Here is a 17945-nt window from a genome sequence, read left to right as displayed (position 1 = left end):
CACAGGGATCCAGTAAAGATTCAAAGTCAGTCAAAAGATTGTTTGTGTTATTTTATTGTAACGTCACCAGAATGCAGGAAACAATGTGTTGCAACCCCCAGACCCAACACTTTATCTTGGGAATAGATTCCTTGTTTTCAATTTCTCTAAAGGCAGGCAAGTAAAGTGTCAAATCTTTTTGCCTTTGTTGCACCTACTGCATATTGCTTATATAGGCCTACAACAAATACAAACATTTTAAACTAACAACGGTGTAAGCCATATGTTTAAAAACAGGTACAAAATGCTATTCTGCATATTCAAATGTTGGCATTAAGGCAACTGGGCCCTGGATTTATTTAAATGAATATGCCAGTCCTTGAACCAAAAAGGTTGGGAGCCCCTGGTCTAAAGGCTTCTGATGAGACAATCTGCAACATGTACTGTTTGTATGTGTGAAGCATTGAACAGTGAAAGTCCCCTCAATAAATGTTTCAGAAATAAAATGTACAAAAAAGGCCAAATTCAATTGTGGCCCTTTCTGCCAGCTGTCCTACCACTCATTCACATTAGGGAATCAAAAAAATCCAGCGCAAAGTTGCCCCCTTTCTATGCAAATGAGCCTCAAATACCACCAGTTATCAAAAATCAACAACACTAATTGCCACAGGCAGTTGTAGTGGTGCTATTTGATACCTCTGAGAGCCTTGTATTAATTAAAACGCTATTTTGGGTATTTGTGGTATAGTGGTTAGAGCGCATGGAAAAAGGCCAAAAGATTAATCTAAAAAAAAACACTATTTATCTCTCATTATATTATCTGGGAAAGTATGTTGGAGAGGGGGGGGTGCATTGTGTACTAGTATCTGATTTAGAAATGAAACAGTTGTGATTAAGCTCAAGGTTATTCAATAAGGGCTGCTTTATTACCAACACTGTGCCAAATCTGTGATCTGTGTGTACCAGCCAACCTGTGTGGATGTGAAGCAGCTCATAGAAACATCACAATGAAGAACTTCAGCTTGTCCTAATGAAACATCGTCTACAGTGGGCGTGTTAGAGCCGGCATGTCATTAGAGTCAAATAATTTTGTGGATACGTTGCTCAAAGGGGGCAGATTGCTGGTGCTATTTACTGTCAAATCACAGAGCTATTATTGCGCGTAATCCATTGTTGTTGGATCTGGCCCATAGTTTTTATAAACCAAAAAAAAATAAAAAAAATACTGGGCTGTTATATCAAAACTAACTATTTCGTTGAAAATAGCACACTGTGTGTTAATAGAGAGCAGGAGGAGAACAGAGCACTGATGGTGTGTGTGTGTGTGTGTGTCTGTCTGTCTGTCTGTGTGTGTGTGTGTGTGTGTGTGTGTGTGTGTGTGTGTGTGTGTGTGTGTGTGTGTGTGTCTGTGTGTTTGTGTGTTTTAGGATGAGTTTGAAAGTCCAAGCCCATTGTTAAGAGATAACCACCAACTCCATGAAGAGGTGAATGGCTGGCTCAAAGACCAGAAGGAGCAGGAGATTTTTATGCAAGGTAAGCTTTTTATTTCCCTCTTAAAGTGTGGCCAGTGTTACAATCTGTATCATGTTTATGTCAAATGTATTTGCTCCTCAAGTTCTGTCTGCTCTGTCTTCTCATCACTGTCTCTAGTGTGTCTTACAGTGTGGGCATTCTGCAGTGACGTTAATACTGCAGCAGTGATACAGTAACAAAGAGAACTATTTCATGTTGCTTCCAGGTCCCTATTCATTGAATGGCTACCGTGTCCGTGTGTACAGACAAGACTCTGCCACCCAGTGGTTCACTGGCATCATTACACACCACGACCTCTTCAGTCGAAACATGGTCGTTATGAATGACCAGGTACACACACACCCACCCAATCTTCTTTAAAATGTACTTTAACTGTCAATAATATGTATGCTAACATTTATTTGGGGATTTTCAATACAAGACCATCACAATATATATTGTTTTAGTATTCAAATGGTATTTTAGATTTAGTTTTAGTTAAGTTTTTTGCTGTTGAGAAAAAGTTGTTGTGTGATAGTGAAAGCAGGAGGGGATTGGGTGTAAAGTGACTGTGGTGTGTGTTCAGGTGCTAGAGCCTCAGAACGTGGATCCATCCATGATCCAGATGACCTTCCTGGATGACGTGGTCCACTCCCTGCTCAAAGGAGAGAACATTGGCATCACTAGCAGACGGAGGTCACGCTCCAGCAACAACAACAACAACAACACTGCCCATGTGAGTACACACACTTACACCACACAACACAGCTTACAATGGTACAGAAGAGGACCACACGTTAGAATACACGAACTAAATAAAATGCAAAAATGAAGAAAATGACACAGAATGGTCAAATTGAGTACATTATGAATATGAACTTTAGCTTTCAGTACATTCAACTCTATAGTCAGGGTATATTATCAGATTTTGGGCCAATCTGGGAATACATTCCTTACCACTAGCTTTCTTCACCAATGTGTTTGTAAAGGTGTCTTAAAAAGTTGAAATTCAACTCCCCAAGAAAATCCATGAGAGCTGCTGAAAGTTGGGGTCAGACCAGATATCGGTACCATCTACATTCTAGTTGTGATTTTATTATATCCTATACATCCCTAGAAGAGGTTTTGATGTGATAGACCTTTTATATTGGTAGCTCTTACAGTATAGGCTATTGGAATGGAGGAGAGACACTGCAGGTTAATAGGGTAACATTTTTAACTTACAGATATCATGATGACACTTGGCCAGTTGATTACTAAGATTAAAACAATGATTTTTTATATTACACATTTTTCAGAAATGTTTGAATAAATATTAAAATTTGGTCATAAAAGCAAAAATAATTCCCTGCATAGCTAGCATAACTTTTACAACCATAAATGCCAAATAACAAGCGATTAGCCCGCTAGCTAAAGAAAGAAGCAGGGTGTCATATTGTATGGAATGTAAAGCCCACTGAGGCAAATGTCTATTTATATTATATTGGGCTATAAAAATAAAACTGATTTGATTTGATTTGATTTGATTTGATTTGATTTGATTTGATTTGATTTGATTTGATTTGATTTGATTTGATTTGATTTGATTTGATTTGATTTGATTTGAAAGAAGCTGAGCGAAACCGTGCCGAGCCGAGCCAGCACATTTTTGCCCCGACTTGAGGGCAAACATAAAGCTATAGGGTCACCCTACAACCCTTATGGTAGAACCCCTCACTTTGTTTCTATAGCTTTGTTTCCACAGAGCGGTGCAGTTTAGAACGGTGCGGCTTAGCACGCTTTTATTTGCGTTTCCACTGTCAAAAGTTGGTTAGGGTGGAGCTACACACTGCAGTCCATTGATTGGCCCACAAAATAATTTCCACGTTAAACTGCTGTGTGTAGTCACATCGTCGAGAGTGAAGAGAGTCTTGAGTTTAGAGAAACATTTTGCTAGCAGCTCTCTGTTTATTGTGAAGTGGTTTTCCTCTTCATTAAATGAATCAGTGGGCTACACTGTGTCCCGCTGTTATGATGTCACCATAGTTACCTAGCTGCCACGGCCAGCGCCATATTCTCTTCATTGTGAATGTATTTTTGTTTTGATGACATATTTCAGATGGCGGGAGGGCGACCTGGAGGGACCACTGGCAACACTCAGGTAGGCTACCGTACCACAACCATCAAATCCACAGGACACACTCTTCCCATATTGTTCTCAAAATCATTGAATATCTCCTCATGATCGGCTACCTGTCCTGTAAACAGCCTAGGCTCTGTAAACGGGCATGACGCTAGCTCTGTGGCCCCTTTGTTTATGTACCCTTTGTCCCTGACTCCACCTCCAATCTAAAGTTATATACGGAAAGCAAATGGTCTCAGAGAGAAGGCTCTAACAGAACAGTAAGTTGTTAGTTTTTGATAATGTATTTTGGCAGCTGTCAGTGAAATATTCATTTAAAGAGAAACTTCTTCCTGGACTAAAGTCCTGCCTGCACTGCCATCTGGTAGTTAATTGCTCTTTCACACACTTTGCTGTACTGCATTTTAAAAGGTACAAAACGCTCCATCACTAGAGTCACGTGGTTATGCTTTTGCATAGTGTTGAGTAGCTCTTTAACCTCAAGCCCTAAATTGAGTCTGATGTTCTTGCTGTATGTTTAAGTTGTAGTTGATTTGTGGGTTAGAGCAAACCCCCCTGTAGCCTCTTCATTAGTTTAAACAGATGAGACTCTGTGTGAATGGTTAGGACTACAGAGAGATAGAGAGACAGTGCTGCGCTGCTATCACTGAATATGATTGCAGTACTAGGCTGACCAGGCAGTAAGCTCAAGGTGCCTGTCTCTTCACAAGGTTAACATCTACATAATAACAACCTACTGTTGTTCAAGATTCATACTAGACCTATCTGGCTCAGGGAATGCATGAATTCAATATGGGATGATATAATAATAATAATAATAATGATTGGATTTATATAGCGCTTTTCAAGGTACTCAAAGACGCTTTACAGGGTTCCAGGTTCCATTCATTCACACACAGTCATACTGGTGGTGGTAAACTACCATAGGGACCGTAGGCTGCCATTCAGCGCCTACGGTCCCTCCGACCACCACCTCAAACATACAGCAGTCATACACATTCACACGAGGCAAGGTGGGTGAAGTGTCTTGCCCAAGGACACAACAACCATGACACTGGTGGCAGAGCGGGGATCGAACCGCCAACCCTTGGATCATTGGCCAACCCGCTTAACCACCTGAGCCACGGTTGTGTTGTTTGTGTCTAGTTTTAGATTTGTGGGTAAATGGTTCCAAAGTTGTGCCCCCTTTGCAGAGAAAGCAGACTGGCCAAAAGATGTCTTGTACATTGGGAAAAGACAATCACCACTGATTGAGGCTCATGTGATTTCCTTAGGAGAGCTCTGAGGCCTGACTCAGACAACCGTAGTGACACATGATTATTTACACATTTGAAAACAGTTTAAGTTTACTAGAATTCACTCTTTTACTAAATGTACTGCCTCAATGACTTCATTCTTTATCCGTACTTCAAATTCATCATGTACAGGCCTAATACGGATGGAGAAGCACATAGGAACAGTTTTCAACCGCCAGATATAATCCCTTTCCCCTAGACCTAGGACAAGTATGTCACTGTGCATGAGCTAACATATGACTTGATTCTTCCAGAGTCATTACACGCGAGCACAAGCCAACAGCCCGCGGCCCATCATGAGCTCATCAGGACCTAACCCAAAAGGTTCCCAGGGGACTATGACCTCCGCACAGACCCAATCACAGCAGAGCCAGCAGCCCGCCAGCCAATCACACAGCTCCCCTGGAGGCAGTGGGAGGGAGCAGAGGAACGCCCGCTCCAACAGGAGGAAAGGATCAGACAGCAGTGTTCCAGAGGAGGACAAGGAGGCCACAGGGAGAGGTAAAGACAGTCACCAGCAAACCATCTATGGATATGGCTTTGAGTCTTTGATAAAAGGACCACAGTTGTCTCATTGAAAACAGTTGTCCACTTATCCCTTTGGTGTACAACGTAGTTGTGTACAGGACCATACCTTTGGCATGTTTAGACATGAACAACACTGTTTCTAATACAACCTTTGGCCATCCTGATGTGTGCTAATCCAAAAAGACAGACAACCTTCTGTTATCCTTCTTCTTCTTGGACTGAAGTTCATTTATCAAACCTGATCCAAAACTAGACACTTGAAATCCAGAATGTGGCAGCTGTGTGTCTGTGTAGCTATAATGGTAGTGCAGATAGACAATTACGTTTCCTTTATGGTCAGCACATCACAGGATGAACAACAGCAAATGAGTGGTCCCCATGTATATGTTGTCCTCATGTAGGGTTCAGCATGCTAATGTAAATAGAAGAAGATGGATGCTAGGTAGTCTGAGTATCTAAACATGGCTTGGTTTCTTCTCTTGGTTTGTCCAGACTCCAAGTCAAAGGCCAAGCAGGCCGTGAACAAACGCAGGAAGCTGGAGGAAGATGTTCAGAAGGCGGGTCTAAAGAGACTGAAGACAGACATGACCTCTGACCTATCAGAGAGCAGCGACTCAGAGAACACACTGGGCAAGAGGCCGGCCCACTCCTCATGCTCCTCTACCTCCTCTTCCTCCTCCTCCTCCTCCTCTTCCTCCTCTTCGTCCTCCTCAGAGCCCAACTCTGAGAACGAGCTCAAGACTCAAGCTGCTAGTGTTTCCCTTAAGGTGGAGGAGCAGGCCACTAAGATCAATGATTCCTCCTCTCCCATTGGCTGCCTGTCCCCATGGGCGGGGCTCCACACAGAAGAGGACAGTAAGAAGGCTGCAGTGAAGGAGACGGGCAAATTGATATCAAAGGAAGAGGAGGAATTGGTCGCGGTAACACAGATCACCCAGTCTCCACGGCAACAGATGCCTCTGATGCCAGACAGCGTCCAGGGCAGCATAATGGAAAGCAGCAAGAACTGTGTGAAAGGTACAGTCGACTGATCCTTATCCATAAAGCCTCATTTCCACTGAGCGGTGCAGTTCAGATCCACTGTCAGAAGCTGGGAAGGGTACCATAAATGAGCCAACTGTGCCACACCTTTTTTTGTTCCCCTATGGTTGGGGTACTAAGCCGTCCCAAAAGGGTGGAGCTACACACTGCAGTCCGTTGATTGGTCGACAGAATAATCCTTTATGTGTGAGAGATAAAGCGCTGTGTTTACAGTAAAATGGCGTCACGCTTCTCTTTGTTCATGTGTTAGGTTTTTCTCTTCATTGAGTGAACCAGTGGCCTACATGGTCCTTTTACTATGATGTCACCATAGTTACGTAGCTGCCACGGCCAGTGCCGTTCAACAGCTGTGACTCATAGACTGTTTATACTCTGACTGTGGCTATCAGCGTCTGGCATAAACCCCACCTACCAAGTAAGGGTGCTGTCTGCAGTGGAAACACAAGCCAGATCTAGTGTTACTGTGCCCCACAGAACCGTGCCATGCTGAACTGAAATGTGCTCCTTAGTGGAAACGAGGCTTAGAATTCTTACAGTGTAATGTTTTTTTTTTAGCATCTCCTGGATCCCAGACCCCATCCTTGTCCCATCTCCACGGCGCTGCAGTGATAGAGATCACAGAGGAGGCCCAGGCCACCGTGCACCAGGAGAGCTCCGAGGCAGTGTCTGCTCTGCTGGCCTCTCAGGGGGCTGAGTCCACCTCCCTCTCCCCCTACCTGCCTCTCAACCCCTCCCCTGTCTCCTCTCCTCCTGTCCCCCCCTCTCCCTCTGCCTCTGAAGGGGGCCGCAGGATGGACACGGAGCAGCAGCTCATTGTGGGAGGGGGCTCCACAGTAGCCAGAAACTCAGGCAACAAGATAGAGTTTGCTCCCTCTGAGGTCATCAGGTGAGAACGGATGGCTTTGAAATGTATTTTAAATGGTAGAGCTGATTAGGATATACTAGAAGTGTAGCAGGAGATGTAACAGTCCCATCCAAGCATCCATTAATAAGATGCAGAGAGATGGGCTCACACAGGTAATCATAGAACTGGACTACATGCACTGTGATAACCTGGCTATTGGAAACATGCAGGGTGTCAGTAATCACTAATCTACCCCCTGGCCCGACCTCATTTAACCATATTGAACTGGTGTAGAGAAGCAAGATACAGCTTCTTGGTTTGTGTGCGTGCATTTGTAAGTTGTGTGGCTGACAGTTCCAAAAGAGGACAGTCTGTAGTGACAGTGCAATTATTCCTTATTTTTCTGAACAGCAATTTTACAAGTAGTCAAATTTTCAGTGAAACCTATGTACATATTTTTATTGCTAAGAAAACAACTTTAAACAAAACTTTACATTCTAAAAACATATGGTGTGTTGCTTCTGAATGTAATAATAATAATAATAATAATAATAATAATAATAATAATAATAATAATAATAATAATAATAATAATAGGGCTGTCAAATGATTACAATTGTTTTTTTTTGTTTTTTTTTTGGCATTTTTATGCTTTATTGATAGTGTAGAGACAGAGGTGAAATGGGGCAGAGAGGGGAGTGACATGCAGAGAACGACCGCGGGCTGGAATCAAACCCGGGTCCGCTGCTGGCCGAGGCCCATGGGGGGACGCCCTACCAACTGAGCTAAGGGCGCCCCCTAACGATTACAATTTTTCATCAGATTAATCACAGGATTGGATTAATCATGATTAATCACGATTAATTCTACCATTCGAAATATACCCGAAAAATTTGAATTTTCTGTGTATAATGTTGTAGGAACGGAAAGATAGATGACAGAAGGTGGATGTACATTTAAAATTAGTTTTTTTATTAATTGAAAATCCAAATGATGGTGTTAACACTGAAAATACATTATAATCAAACTAAAACATATGCTATCACACCATACCTCAATCTGGCTATCTCTTTGCTATGTCTTTGAGCAAATATAGGCTATAGAATGGCATTTATTTGGTGAATCTATAGGTTTTGCATTCCTGGATACAACTTGATTGCAGTCCGCGGTGTGTGTGTGTGTGTGTGTGTTTGTGTGTGTGTGTGTGTGTGTGTGTGTGTGTGTGTGTGTGTGTGTGTGTGTGTGTGTGTGTGTGTGTGTGTGTGTGTGTGTGTGTTTGCACATCCGACCACGGCCTAGGGGACTGTCAATTTGTGCCAGAAAGCAGACTTTATGTTGATTTCTAATCACACACACCTCTGAAAACTGCAGACGTTTGTGTCCTTGCGGGCTCTGAACAGAGCGGACAATGTTTCTCCTCCTGTTGCTTCGACAGCAACTGCCGCCGGCGACACAGACGTGGCCGTTAGCAGTTTAAAACACGGCATGGGCTAGCGTGCTGTTGGGCCACGCGCAGCTACTGATCCTGGGTCAGCCACAACGTTAGAGTGACTGTAGTGCAGAGCCGGTGGGATGCACGGGGCGGATCATTCTGCACATGTTCATTGAAAAATAAATGAATCACCCTGCGTTAACGCGTTAATGTTTGCAGCCCTAAATAATAATAATTGATAAACACTCAAATATGAATCATATATACAAATATAAAATACTCAAGAAAACTTTGATAAAATCCAGAATACAAATACAACGTTTGGAGTGGGAGTCGGCATGCTTTCATTTTGCTAAATAATAACAAGCATTAATGTGGTCAGAACTACTACATTAGCTCTCTGTTTTATGCACACTTGGTTGAAATGTTTGAAATAATTCATGATTGTGATTTGAATACAGTTGATGTTCCCTCATCAAAGGAAGCAATGATTATTATAGTGCTTCAATAGAAACAATACATCATATTGATCTACCTATGTGTCTTTCCTCAGGCCTGTCACGTCCATGACTGAACATGTGGTGCCGCTGGAGAAGGAGAAACCTGTCCTCCCTCAAAATGTGTTTCATCATAATCTTCATAATCATCATCATCAACATCTTCAACACTCTGCGCAGCAGCCCCACTACCCCTCCATCCAGCCCTGCATGAAGTCTCTCTCTGAGGAGAGCAGGAAACACAAGATCAACCCCATCTTCCCCCCTGACTTAGCCAAGTCTAGAATGAGTCCCAACACCCCCCTCCACACAGCCCAGCTGGACTCCCTCAAACAGAAGCTGCAGCACCCTAACAACTCTCCATGCCATCCCTACCCCAACACGTCCCCAGCTGATCTTCCCAAGCCTAAACCCCCCCACCACACAGGACTGCTGGACATCTCCAGACCTAAACCCAACACATCCCCAGAGGTCTTTAAACATAAAATACCCAGGTACTCTGATACCTCCCCTCTCCCCCCTGGACGTTTGTCCTCTAAAGTAGACCTAGCAGAAGCCCAGCGCTCTGGTTTCAAGCCGGTGGCGGTGCGGTCGGACTCAGGTGTTCTCAGTACTAGCAGCAGCACCAAGAGCCCTCTGATCATTGATAAGAACGAGACTTTCACAGTTTACAGGGACCCGGCGCTGGTCCGCTCAGACGCAGAGAACTCTGCCTCTGCCAGCCTCTCCTATCTCCACCCCCACCTGCACACGCTCCACTCCCCTCCCCCTCACGCCCACCTGCTGCCTCCCCCTCACAGCTCAGCCCTACCTCACCCACACCTCCTTTCTCATGGAGTGCTTCCAGCCACGGCCTCTCACCTGGGGACACACACTCGGCTGGACTCCCCCTCTGGGTTGGCCCACCTCGCCCTGCCTCACCCAGCAGCACACCAGCAGCAGTTCTTACAGGTCTAGCTCCAGTTACATGCACTACATTAACAACTTTACTCTCAAAGATTGGTTTCAAGTCTAACTGTTGGGGGAGATATAGACAGGAGGGGAGTAATGTTGACTGTCAAATTGATGGGATGAATAGATGAGGGTTTATTTACACCATTGCGTCTAAAAGAATCTAAACAAATGTGTTTTTGTTCCAGGGTCAGGGCCCCCCTCTACTGGCCCAGGCTCACAGTGGGGCAGCAGGGCTGGGTCTGTACCCCATCCTCTGGCAGTACCCCAATGGGACTCATTCCTCCTACCCCACAGGGCTCAACCTGCCCCCAACAGCTAAGTGGGTCCACCCTGAACATCCTGTCAGCGAGGCCTCTTTTAGGAGGGTAGGTGTATATATATATATCGCCTGTGTGGAACTATGACATGCGATTGTTTCAGTTTTTTGATAGGTAAATGTGTGTCTTACAACACAGAGAAACGTTGAGGATGGATTTAAAAGTGATTTTGGCAGGTAGGAAGTAGTAGAGGATGAATGAGGAACAAAACTACTCAGACCAAACCCATGTGGATGGGCCTTTAAAGGAATAAATAGAATGCTCCAGTAGTTCATCCAGGGTAACACTGGGTGCAGGGAGACACACCACTCTCTCCCAGTCCCACACAGGCATACATAATGAGCATATAGATAGCTTTTAATTTAAACATAAGTGATCATTATACTGTACTTAATACTTAATTACTAGATTGTTTTTAGATTATTAATTTAAATAAATCCAGGGCCCGGTTGCTTTAATCTTAATGCAAAAATCTGAATATGCAGCATATTATTTTGTACACATTTTTAAACATATGGCGTGGTTAGTTTACAATTGTTGTATTTGTTGTAGGCTTATATAAGCTTAGCTATATGCACTGGGATGGAATAGGTTTGAAAAATAAACACAATTTTCCACATTTTGCATGTGTGTTGATTTCACAGTTAGGTTGATGATTGAGTTAACTGTGAAACTCTGTGTTGTGTGTTCAGAACACAGCCAGTCCATGGCTTCACCAGGCTGCTGGTAGTGACAGTCTGGCTCTGCTGAGCCACCTTCCTGTCCGGCCAGCCAGCGCCGACCCCCACCGCCCCCCGATCAAGATCCACATGCACACAAGCCCTCCACTGTCAAAGACCAGCATGGACATCCATAAAGAGTGAGTAGAGAGAGAAGTAACATGTTAGCTTTGACAAGATGCTGAACTGGCTTTAGTTAAGAATGTAACATCAGTCTAACACCAACCAATAACATTTGTCTTTGTGTTTTATTGAGATGGTCGTAGTGCACAGCTGAAATCCACACTAATGACTTATACCTACTGACTCATAGCCTAAGAGGAAAGACAAGCAAGAAAAGGACAAAAAAGAGGGGGTTGAATCTCTGTTTAGAACCAGAGAAGCCTCAAATGAGCCGCCATTTCCATGTGGCGACACCTTGTTAAATGCCTGACTTGTCTGTGTGCAGAGATGGGGAGAAGAAAGGCTTTGCAGACCCCATGAGGACGTTGACATTGGCTCAGCTCAAACAGGAGCAGACAGACAGGAGTCGAACCCCCACAGGGAAAGATGTCCACCTGCACCGCCTCTACCTAGACCCTCACAGCAAGGCTCGGCTGACTAACACACAGGTACGCTACTCACTTAACACGGGGATTACCATCGTCATTGGCCTTTTTTTTTATACCTACATTGTTTTGAACACAAACAGAACAACACAGCCAGGCACCGTTACATCCATTCATCACCAAACTCAAATACCAAATATTCTGAAACATACAGCTGGTCTCTGTAGTTTATAGAAAACATTTTTCCAACAAGGGACAACTAATACATTTGTTGGGGTCTATCATCTAGGTGTGTATTCTCCTGCTTTAAATGTACTGCTGCTACTGTATCTACTATAATGTATATTTGAATTAGTATGGCCTATTTAATCTATCTGTATGGTGGAATGTGGTTGAAAATGGTCAAATAGTGTCAAAGGAACTCTTTTCATACTTCTCTTTTTTAAAATGGTTATCAGCCTTTTCAGTCATACCAGTCCTAGATAAGTAGATTTTCTCCCTACTAGGGAAGATGCACACCAACATGTTGACATCCAATGTTAAATTATCGGCCTTATATTTGGTCTATATATTTTAGTTGTAAAATTACCTCCAACATTTAGCAAAAATGCTGCACTTTGTGAAATGAGAAAATCATTCCATAATGCTATTTTTTTTTTAGGATGCTGTTCAGGCAGCCGAACGAGCCAGTAAATATAAAGAAGAGAATCGTCAGATCCTTAAAGAGAGCATTGAGGTGGCTCCCTTCACGGCTAAGATCCAGCGCTCCAGTGACCCAGGGCTGGACAGGGACAGAAGCAGAGATCACGCCTTCCCTATCAGAATACCAGCTTTAGCCTCCCCAAGCCCCAAGGCCAGCCACGCCCATCCACACCTCATCCAATCAGAAAGGAGCAACTACTTTACCACACTGTCCAATAGTGTAGTGAACGAGCCTCCCAGACTTTACCCCTCCAATGAGCTCAACTCTTACTATGAGAAAGTGTCTGCCAAAGCTCCAGGGGTTGTGGCCAGTGTTGGGAACACTGTGCCCAGCCAGGGAGCTCAGTCCCTGGGTAGCTACAGTTCTAAAGCCTCCCTCTCCAAGCCCCCGCCCCTCATCAAGCACCAGCCAGAGGGAGGAGAGGGTCTAGCAGGGAAGATCTCAGAGCAGGTCAGCCAGCAGGGGACACTAGTCCTACAACAGCATCAACAGCACACAGCTATAGACAAGATAGGACGCCACAGCCCGGCGATGTCTCCCTCCTCCTGCAATACAAGCTCCTCTTATTCCTCCTTCTCCCCGGCCCCACACCACCACCACCACCACCTGCACCTCCAGCAGCAGAACCAGCTCAGGGCCATGCCCTCTCTGCACAGAGCGCCCGTCTTCCATCCACCCACACAGCATGCCCTGGAGCGCAGAGAGGCTGCAGAGCGGGAACGAGAGAGGGACAGAGCTGCGTATGGTGGCCGGCTGTCTCCACCCACCCTCACACCCATACAGCCAGTTAGCTTAGCTGCAGCGGCTAACACAACCTCGGCGGAGCAGCAGAAGCCCCCCACGCTGCTACCGGAACTCAGGGATGTCAAAGGTCATGGACATGCTGCCTGCATCACCTCTGTCACCTCAGCACTCAGGGGGGAGATCATGAGCTCCTCTACTGACGCATGGAGGGCTGCCAACATGATTCAGGACAGAGGAGGCTCCTACTCTGGAGAGACAGGATTGTCAAGAGGCAAGCCCCAAGCTGCGATGGCATCAGTCATAGTGCGTCCATCCACATCCAATAAGTATGACTGTCCCATTGATGCTAACAAATCAGGTGCTATGATCCAAAAGGAGCCGTCCCAGGGGAGGTTCTACCCATCCAATATTCAAGGGGATTGTCATAGACTTGGGGAGAGTGTTCAAGAACTTGGAGCTGGCAGGGTTATCCAACCAAACTCCAACTTGGACAGCATGTGTTTCCAGTATAAAAATACTTGTTTGCGTGGGATGCAGGGAGCTATGGGAGCCAGTTCTAAAAACTCTGTTTGTAGGAATTCTGTTTCAGCTGCATCAGCTTTTGCCGTACATACTAAAAGTGGGGCATCCATCCCTGAGCAGGGCTGGGGAGAGGTTTCAGCCCACAGAAGTGTCATTGGTGGCTGGGTGCAGAGCCATGTAGTAACAGGAGAGCAGCAGGAGGGATTAGGCGTACGTACCACGTCTCCTGGGGGGTCTCTGCCTCCCCCTAGTCCAGCAGGGACCCCTCAGCCCAGTCCAAGCCTCACCCCTACACTTAGCTCCATGTCTGGCTCCACTGAGCCTTACTCCTCCTCTTTTGTCCACCTTAAGAAGCGCAAAGCTGCCTTGGCTGCAGCCCAATCCAGAAGCAACTTCTCTCCCTGTATCACATCCATCATAAATGCAAACTCCTCCCTACCTGTGGATTCAGGTGAGAAGACCCCCATTCACAGCTCTCCACCTCCCCCCTCCTCCTCTGTAGACAGCTGCAGCTCAGCCAGTGGGAGCACCACCCCAGGCAAGTCCAGCCCCCTGCCCAACGGCCACCCTCCTGGCCCCTCAGCAGGCAGCACTCAGCCCAGTAACTACCACAAGCTGAAGAAAGCCTGGTTAACCCGCCACTCAGAGGAAGACAGGAACACTGCTGCTACTTCAAGCTCCAGCTGTACTAAAGCAGAGAAACCCCCCAGCACCCCACCCACCACCACCACCACCACCAGTAACACTACAGCCATGTCAGACATGATCAAACCCTGTACAGTCAACCTCAGTGCCTCCACCTCCACTGAGGCAGAGATGAGCAAAGAGATAGGCAGCCGAGTGGAGAGAGAGAGGCAGGCAGAGGAGAAGGAGGAGAAGAGAGCAGCTCCTCTATCCAGGAGAGTGAGCAAGAGGACGTACGAGTCTGCTTCAGAGAGCGCTGGAGACGACTCTGATGCCAGCGAGAGCAAACTGGAGGGCCGCGCCAAGCGCCAGCCCAAACCAACATACAAGAAGAAACAGAACGATATGGCCAAGAGGAAAGGCGACAATGACAAGGAGGAGGAGGACCTGAAGCCAAATGGCATCTTCAGATCAGCCCGAGAAAAGACTAAGCTCAAACTGGCCAGCAGCAGTAAGTTTTATTCTAGACATTTACTGACAATCTCTTCTAGATAGTTTCTGAAGGGTCAAATTATTGGCCTGCATCAAACAAAGAAAACTACTCAGGAGATGTAACTGCTACTAAAATTGTCTTAAGAATGTCCAACACATTATTAAAACCTGGATAGATAGTGGTGAACCATCATCTTTGAGGAAGAAATGTGGTCGGAAAAAAATCTTTAAAGATTGTGATGGGAATTCACTTAAAATAAGCGCATTTCCAAATGCACTTTGCGAAGAGAACATAAGGGATATGGACTATGCAGATGTGTAGCCTTAGAAAACCACTTATCAGTAGGGCTTATCAGGATAAAATGCTTCAATTTAGGTCAATTTAGGTCCTAAGCAACCTTGTGTGCCAAATAAAGCACATGAGGTCAATCAGAATGTGTTAGGGTCAATATGTGCCGTTATCAAAGCTAAAGATGGTCCAACAAGATATTTGAGTGTGTGACTTTTTTTTGGGCCGGGCAGTGTACAAACCATAGACTGTGTATAAAAGATTAAAAAAAATTAAAATAAAAAATAACAGATGTGAACTTAGTACTACTGAGTCTGAGGCTGTGTTCGGAAAGCCATACTAACGTCCTACTCATACTCATTTTGACTTCAATTTGAGTATGTGACGGTTGGGTATGCGAGTTTGGGTATGCGAGAAATTCCCAGATGAGTACTAACTTCCGGGAAGATTTTGGGTATGAATCGATTGTATACTTTTCCTACTCAACCGCCCCACAATGCACTGGGTCAATTCTACCCGCCCAGGAAAATGAAATATTTTCGAGCAAGTTGCTAGGCGACGACATTGTTTGGGGTCCGCGATCTGACAACTGTACGTGCAGTCATTCATAAACTCTTACAATAGATAAGAGATGAAGATAAATACCTAACAACATTAGAGTTACTAAGTGAAATGAGTGAAGTGAGTCTGATAGTGGAGAGAGATTAGCACAGATTGCTGTTCCACACACCGCGGCTCGTCCAGCTCAACTCACAGACAGCTGAGTGCTGATGAGCCGGACAGAGAGCGTCGGAGGGATCCTCCGCCTCAAAACATAATTATAAAACAAGAGGTCCAAAACACAGATGATGAACACAGGACTGTAAAAATCTAGTTCAATATCTAACCTGTAGAGGGCGGTTATACGCTAAACTGCCTGAATCTTACAAGAAGAAGAAGAAATTCTTCATTGCTTGAGTATACTTCAACTGAAAACGTTTCGACGCACCTCGCATACACAATCGATCTTTGAGTAGACAGTATGCAGTATATAGATGGTGAGTATGTAGGATGTAGGATGCTAGTATGGCTTTCCGAACACAGCCTCAAGCTGCCATGCCCTGAGTAAAAGAACGCACCACTGCATTGTGGGTAATAGGGCTCAACAGTGACCGCCCCCTTTTTTTAGCAGCCCCGGTTCCGGAGGTACATTTCCCCATTCAAAACCTCTATTGACATTTGAATAATTCCTTATCAAACATTTTAACCACGGAACCAAGCCAACCAGCTACCAATTGTAACAAATACCAATACTCCTGACAATAAAACATTTTATTCGGCACAACCAAAACATTTAAAAACTTAGAAAAAGGCAAAGGTACAAGACTGTGTACATATATTTCTTTTTGGGAGCGAAGGTGCTCATCCCACAATCCATTTAGATTCCAGAGCTTTTGTTTTAACTCTGTGTCTGATGGATAGGACAACAGACGATAAAATAGATGCTAATGTTAGGGTGTATAACTGTCAATGTCCTATCTGAAAAGACCATGTGTGCTCCTGTCAGATGGGATCCCGCGCTCCGTGCTGAGGGACTGGAGGAAGGTGAAGAAGCTGAAGCAGAGTGGAGAGTCCTTCCTCCAGGATGACTCCTGTTCAGAGATAGGACCCAACCTGCAGAAGTGTAGGGAGTGCAGGGTGCTGCGCAGCAAGAAGGGGGAGGAGCCTGCACATTCTCCTGTCTTCTGTCGCTTCTACTATTTCAGAAGGTAAAACTCCCTAATGACAGTCTACTTAACTCTGATGGCTTCCTCTGCTTTTACTTTACTGGAACTGTTGGACAACTACATACAGGTGAAACTCGAAAAATTAGAATATCGTGCAAAAGTTCATTTATTTAATTAATTAAACTTAAAAGGTGAAAATAATATATTATATAGACTCATTACTGTACATGCAAAGTGAGATATTTCAAGCCTTTGTCTGTTATCATTTTGATTATTATGGCTTACAGATAATGAAAACGCCACAGTCAACATCATAGAAAATTTGAATATTACATGAACTCAATAAAAAATGTATTTTATATACAGAAATGTCAGCCCTCTATAAAGTATAATCATGCATAGGGGAGAACGGGGTAATGTGAGACACTTTTTACATTTGTTCCCCTCTTAAGGGAGCTAAAATGATTCATCAGTCAAATTTACACATTTCCCATTAATTCAGGATGTTTCCTAGAAAAGGGCATTAGCAGAATGTATTCATGACAAAGGGAAGTGAAAATAAATATGATTGTTTAAAAAAAAAGTTGTCTTGTGTCTCAGTTTACCCCAGCTGTGGGGTAAACTGAGGGGCACTTTACACGACAACACGAAACGGTGCAAACGCGGAAAAATTCCCGCGGTTGCACTATATCATTTACAGGAAAACAGCAAACGCAGGCATGAAACCGCAGGTTTTTGAGATCACCTCCCAGGGAGGATTTTTTGGAAAACTTAACGGTTTTGGTTTCCTGTAAACACCGAAACCATTTCCCCTGATAACGCTGACGTCACGGCTCCACCCTCACACATGCGTAGTCTATAACATTTGCTGTCAAAATACCCACAAGCGAGTTATAAAGTTAGAAGACAACATGAACGGTGTCTCCACGGCACCATCACTGTGATCAGCGGAGAGTGTCGTGCAGCGCTAAAATATAGGCTAACACTCGCCAATTTAGTCCAAGCGATTACCGCAGTAAGTTATTGAGACCACCCGCCACTTTGGCTGGGGAAAGATTTGTGCTCTGCCTGTTTTTC

General features: G+C 44.6%; 1 protein-coding gene across 1 annotated transcript in view; it reads left to right on the top strand.

The window, feature by feature from the left end:
• Nucleotides 1-17945, top strand: part of jmjd1cb (jumonji domain containing 1Cb) — a gene marked incomplete at its 5' end in the record, with an annotated part of 158126 nt that overhangs the window by 121302 nt on the left and 18879 nt on the right. The window contains 13 exons of the mRNA XM_080049193.1: nucleotides 1407-1512; nucleotides 1718-1842; nucleotides 2078-2227; nucleotides 3590-3631; nucleotides 5163-5409; nucleotides 5929-6453; nucleotides 7033-7363; nucleotides 9307-10201; nucleotides 10390-10569; nucleotides 11214-11380; nucleotides 11689-11851; nucleotides 12450-14892; nucleotides 16709-16910. Of these exons, the coding sequence (XP_079905319.1) occupies nucleotides 1407-1512; nucleotides 1718-1842; nucleotides 2078-2227; nucleotides 3590-3631; nucleotides 5163-5409; nucleotides 5929-6453; nucleotides 7033-7363; nucleotides 9307-10201; nucleotides 10390-10569; nucleotides 11214-11380; nucleotides 11689-11851; nucleotides 12450-14892; nucleotides 16709-16910 (5576 nt within the window). The remainder of the gene's footprint in view (nucleotides 1-1406; nucleotides 1513-1717; nucleotides 1843-2077; nucleotides 2228-3589; nucleotides 3632-5162; nucleotides 5410-5928; nucleotides 6454-7032; nucleotides 7364-9306; nucleotides 10202-10389; nucleotides 10570-11213; nucleotides 11381-11688; nucleotides 11852-12449; nucleotides 14893-16708; nucleotides 16911-17945) is intronic.

Source organism: Ammodytes marinus (assembly GCF_949987685.1).
Source record: "Ammodytes marinus genome assembly, chromosome: 20".
Lineage (NCBI taxonomy): Eukaryota > Metazoa > Chordata > Actinopteri > Uranoscopiformes > Ammodytidae > Ammodytes > Ammodytes marinus.
The sequence above is the reverse complement of the archived record's forward strand: the minus strand, read 5'-3'. Positions and strand labels throughout refer to the sequence as shown.